Source organism: Brachypodium distachyon, chromosome 2 (genome assembly GCF_000005505.3).
Source record: "Brachypodium distachyon strain Bd21 chromosome 2, Brachypodium_distachyon_v3.0, whole genome shotgun sequence".
In the NCBI taxonomy this organism is placed as follows: Eukaryota; Viridiplantae; Streptophyta; class Magnoliopsida; order Poales; family Poaceae; genus Brachypodium; species Brachypodium distachyon.
The window spans coordinates 28636070-28641041 of record NC_016132.3 but is presented as its reverse complement, the minus strand read 5'-3'; the positions used below and the strand labels follow the sequence as shown (position 1 = coordinate 28641041).

Genomic DNA, 4972 nt, shown 5'->3' with positions numbered 1-4972 from the left:
CCCGATGCCATGCCTCTTGGCAACAAGGTCGGTGGCGGGAGTGCGAGATGCACTCGGGCGGTGCGAGCCTTGTTGATGCTCGACATTCCTCCGGGCGCGGTTGCTGGCGGCCACAGCGTCAACGCCTACGACGTTGGCGACAATGACGTCATGACCAGTGTTCGCCGCGACGCTAGCCGCAGCACCACGCCTTGCGTCAGCTCCTTGCGAGGTGCGTGGTGGCAGCGGTGGCAGCTCATGCTGCTGCTGGAGGTCGTGGTTTGAAGAAGCACCACCCTCTCGTATGCGACGCCCAGGCCGCGCCGTGCGACAAGGTGTTCGCCGCTGGCACGTCAAGCATGCCTAGCCTGGGTTCGTCAGCTTTCTTCCTGCGGCATAGCTGATCGCGTGGCCGATGGAGATGCTGCTGGTGACGCCACACGCCCCCTACCTGGCATGCCAGATGTGGCAGACCCTGACTCGGACACCAGGGATGTCGAGCACCCCCGTTTTGGTTCGGTGGTGGGCAATGGGGATTGTCCAAAAAATGCCGGCGTGGTCAAAGAACACGAAGTGTGAGACGCCGAGTTTTACCCATGTTTGGGCCGCTCGGAAGTGCAATAGCCTACGTCCTACCTGATTGTATTTCTATGAGTGTTTTAGTGCTTTTACGAGTTGTCGGGGCCTCAACTGGCGTTCCCGGGCTTGTTGTTTTGCTTACTATGTAGTTCTAATCGCTCAGGAGTCTAACACTATCTAAATGTAGCCATGGTCCTCCTTTTATAACCAAAGAGGATACCATAGTGGCTAGCTAACCAGTTGACATGTGGGGTATGCACGTGTCGAGGTAAAAAATGAGGTGGCCGAACCCTACCTCGTTTTTGCTCATGTAGTGGCTCTGCTTACTGTTTGATGGGACTAGACGGGCCCTACCTCCACCGCTATAGCCCTGCCAGTGCAATTAATGCCACTGCTTTGACTTGGTCTTCCAATGGGATGTCGCTGCCCCATGGGGCGAGTTGCCGGGTGCGAGCGTTCCCACAACTTCCTTGCTGGCGCGGGCAAGGCACCGCTGCGAGAGAGGGGTTGCCGGAGCAGGCGGTTGCTGGGTAGATGTACCCGAGGAGCTGGTGGGAGGAGTCTTGCCTAGCATCCTGCAACGCCCTTGACCGGGTCCATTGCGGGAACTGGACGTGGCGACCCACACGTCCAGCATCAGTGGGGGCCCCTGGGGCCACTGGTGCGACAGCTGGGTAACCTCAGTCCGACCTAAAGACATGGATGACTTAGTGTACAACTCGGGCCCCTAGGTTTTGACCATTCTGAACCATTTACGAACATTACAGCGAATATGATCAAGACATTTATGGCTCCTACATAAATAAGAAGTTGTGCGATAGCTACAAAGTAGGAATTCAATAAAAAATAGAATAAGGATATACAAACAAGAACTAATCCCAGCGAAAAGGCAGAATAAATGGGGTTGGTAAGTAATATTACTCTTAGACCCCCTAGTAGAAGAACAAATCCCAAAAGTAGCACAAGAATCTCGTGTATTGGTCCGGGTAAATCCATTATGGATAAAAATAAATTAATAGTATAAAAAATTTCTTTAAATGTTCCAGCTATTCTCTATTTCCTTGAAAAGGTGCTCAACCGACAAGAACTGTTTATGATATTTTAAAGAAGGCGGAATTCTTAAAAGAAAAAGAAGTTTGATTCTTTATTGGATCATAAAAACCTACTTTTTGAAGATCTCTTCCTTTTCTCTGAGATCGAACATCAATTGCAACGATTTGATAGACAGCTGTTTAGTAGAAATCTTGTAAAGAAATGATTCCTAGCATATTAGGAATAGAAGCGTCCGTGTATGAGTTATGCACGACCCAGAAACCATAGCCGTCCGATTATATAAACCGGGCTAGGTGCTCTTGATGTTGTAGACAATCTCATGTAATTGATATTACACATCAATGCAATTTAGCAGGACTACCTCCAAGAGAAGAGGTTGCCGAACCTGGGAAAACTCTTGTCTCGCCGAGCATCGTTTGAGGTCACTTCCTCCTTCACCGTAGGGCTCCTCTTCCGATCATCCCCATGAGGATACCTGTCTCTGAGAGTTATTGACAAACGCCCTGCATGAGAAAAGCACATCAAGGATACCGTCCTTGATTGATCCGGCAAACCATATTTGGGTTTAAACTCGAGGAGAATAGATTATCTGAAAAGTACTCTCTCCGTCCAGAAATAAGTGACTCAGATGTGTTCGAATTCGTATGTATATAGACGAGTTTTAGTGTATAAATACATGCGAATGTAGACAAATCCGAATCAGTTATTTCCGCACTGAGGGAATACAATTTTGATTTCCTTTTTCAACTTATGCAAGTCGATGCTCCAGGCTTAACATACTCGATGTGGAAAAATGTCACGGCACTACCTTCTAGACAGATGTCGTATTCAGTAAGCCCGCCATTGTAGAACTGTGACGTGTACGTACACAACATAGCATGAACACTGAACAATTTCATTTTCAGCCACAGACAAAACTGCTTCACATTCAATGTATAGCTGTCAGCAAGAAGATCATTTCGTTATATCCAGCAGATTTCTTTCCGAGTACTTTTCTTTTTTTTAACTGATTCCGAGTACTTTCTGCGGTTTACTAATTCACTACGATTTTACCCAATTCCATGAACAACAACACGCAAGAAATAAATCAGCAGTTATCCTTCTTTTAATTAATACGGAGTATGTTCTTTCTATTCATGAACATTAGCTAAGCTTTGGACCAAATGCGGAAACATCTTGGCACAAAATCAGACGGTCCAATGAACCAACAGTTCTTGGATTTGAACCGAACGAGGCACATTTGGAACTTGAGATAGCCAGCATTTCCATTTCCACGTGCATGCATGCAATTCTAAGTGGTCGCCTCCGAGATAGGCTCGGCGAGATATAATCGGGGCGCGTCAGCCACCGGTGAAGCAGGCGGCGCACCGGACGAGGCCGTTCTCGTTGCACGCCGTGCAGACGCGGAACCCCCCGGTCTTGTCGCTGAACCTGCGGTGGCTGCCCCCGCAGGCGCAGCAAGGAGTGAAGCGCGAGCCGCCGCACGACGCGCACGGCGTCGGCGCCGCCTGCAGAGCCCCGGCCACGACGCGCCGGAGCTCGCCAGTCTCGTGCAGGATGCGCACCTCGTCCGCGTCCCCGACGAGGCGGCCCCCCACGAAGAGCTGCGGCAGCGGGGGCCGGTCCCGTCGCATCAGCGCGCGGAGCTCGGTGAGGAACGCCGCGTCCATGGACACGTCCCGCTCGTCCACGGCGACGCGGAGCCCCCGCAGGATGGCGCGTATGTCCCGGCAAGCCTCGAACGTGGGCCGCACGGCCCGGAGGGAGGAGAAGTAGAGCACGACGCGGCGATCGCCGCCCGGCGCCTCCTCGGCCGCCGCGAACGACTTGCAGGTCCGCAGCTTGGTCGACGACCGCACGCGGTGCAGGACGGCGGCCTTGCCCCCGCCGGTGCTGGGCGAGGCGTCGTCAAGGACGGAGCCGATGCCATTATGGTCCTTGGCCGACGACGAGGTTACGGACGAGGAGAAGGAGGGCGACTGCGTGAGACGCCCGGAGGCTGGCTTCCGCAGGGTCCACGATGACCACATCGATCGGCGGTTACGGCGAGGACGGACGGGGGGTTGTTTCCTTCGAGGGGTAGAGAGGTAGCGCAGCGCGCGGTGGAGAGGGAGTCTGGGAGACCCCTGCCATCGGCTTGCTAAATTTAACCATGCCGGTTTTTAGGGGCTGTCTGGTTGCTACCTTGGGAGCCTTGGAGCTATGCCTGAGAAATTTCGGTGCCTGACACTAGCCTGAGGAATAACTGATTTTTGCCTGACGAGGCAGCCTTGTAGAGTTGTTGTTTGGTTGGTTACCTATGACTGAGAGTCTTAAACTTGAAGGGAAAACTTGATTACCGGAATCTCTCTCTTTCCCCTCTAGATACTTAACAATCCAACAATCAGAACAACATAAGATCTATTCATGGTGCTCCTGCTGCTTCGCACAAGAACATGTGATCGATTCCCTTACTATTTAATTGATGATACTCTTATAATAAGAAAAGGAAAAAAAAGCAACTGGATGCGCAAGAACACAAACATCATAATAGATCCCCTTTCATGGCCAGGGAAAAAAACAAAGAAACCAGCATTCAGAGGAGCACAAGTCGAACTCGATGTCATTCACGACCTCGGCGGAGCTAGTAGATGTCTGATATCCTACTGATGCACGAACCACGGAGCTCGCGGCCGGCCGGCGGGCTGACCTCCGCCTTGCATGAATCACGGTGTTTGCTTCCTGCGGATCTTGACATCGACCGACCTCGTCCTTGCAGGAACCTCGACGCTCACTTTCTAGAACCTCGACAGATCGATCTTCGTTTTGTGGTGAGGAGTAGCTGGTGGAGCGGACGGGGTGAAGAGGCAGCAGAGGAATCGTGGACCATGTAATTAATTTTATCGCGCGTGACTGAGTCAGGCGCCGGCTAATTGCTCGCTCTATCTACATAGGCCAGGATTTAATTTCTCGCCCAAGTTCTTCACTGTCGTCGCCGTTCTTCGCGTTTCGCCATCGTTCTGGTGAGCCTCCGCCCGCGCCGACCACCCTCCCTTGCTCCTCTCTTCTTCCCGCAACTTTTGACACGGACCGATTAGTTTTTGGTTGCCCGCCGTGTCGTCCGCCGCCTGCCGTCCACCTCGCCGGCCATATTCTCCGGCGCCGTTCGCTGCCCGCGCGCCGCTCCGCCTTCGGCCGAGCTGCCCCTCGCCCGTGCGCGCCGTCCCGCGCCCGCGCCGCCTGCTGCCGCCCGCCCGCGCTCCGCCCCGTGTCGCTCCGCCGCGCCGCCGCCGTCCGGCCACCCGCACGCCGGCCCGAAACCCTAGAACCGGGCCAACCAGATTCTGCCACGTGGCAGAGTTTTATTTTATTTTATTTCCGC

The 4972-nt window shown here is 53.2% G+C and overlaps 1 protein-coding gene across 1 annotated transcript; it reads right to left on the bottom strand.

The window, feature by feature from the left end:
- Positions 1–2816: 2816 nt before the first annotated feature.
- LOC100822629 (uncharacterized protein At3g28850) lies at positions 2817–4510 on the bottom strand. Its single transcript, XM_003566314.4, has one exon. It carries the CDS (start codon positions 3639–3641, stop codon positions 2952–2954), a length of 690 nt encoding a protein of 229 aa, XP_003566362.1. The 5' UTR covers positions 3642–4510; the 3' UTR covers positions 2817–2951.
- Positions 4511–4972: the final 462 nt, after the last annotated feature.

Bases quoted from the DNA above. Each gene is read 5' to 3' on its own strand.
- LOC100822629 (XM_003566314.4), bottom strand. From the start codon at position 3,641: ATGTGGTCATCGTGGACCCTGCGGAAGCCAGCCTCCGGGCGTCTCACG.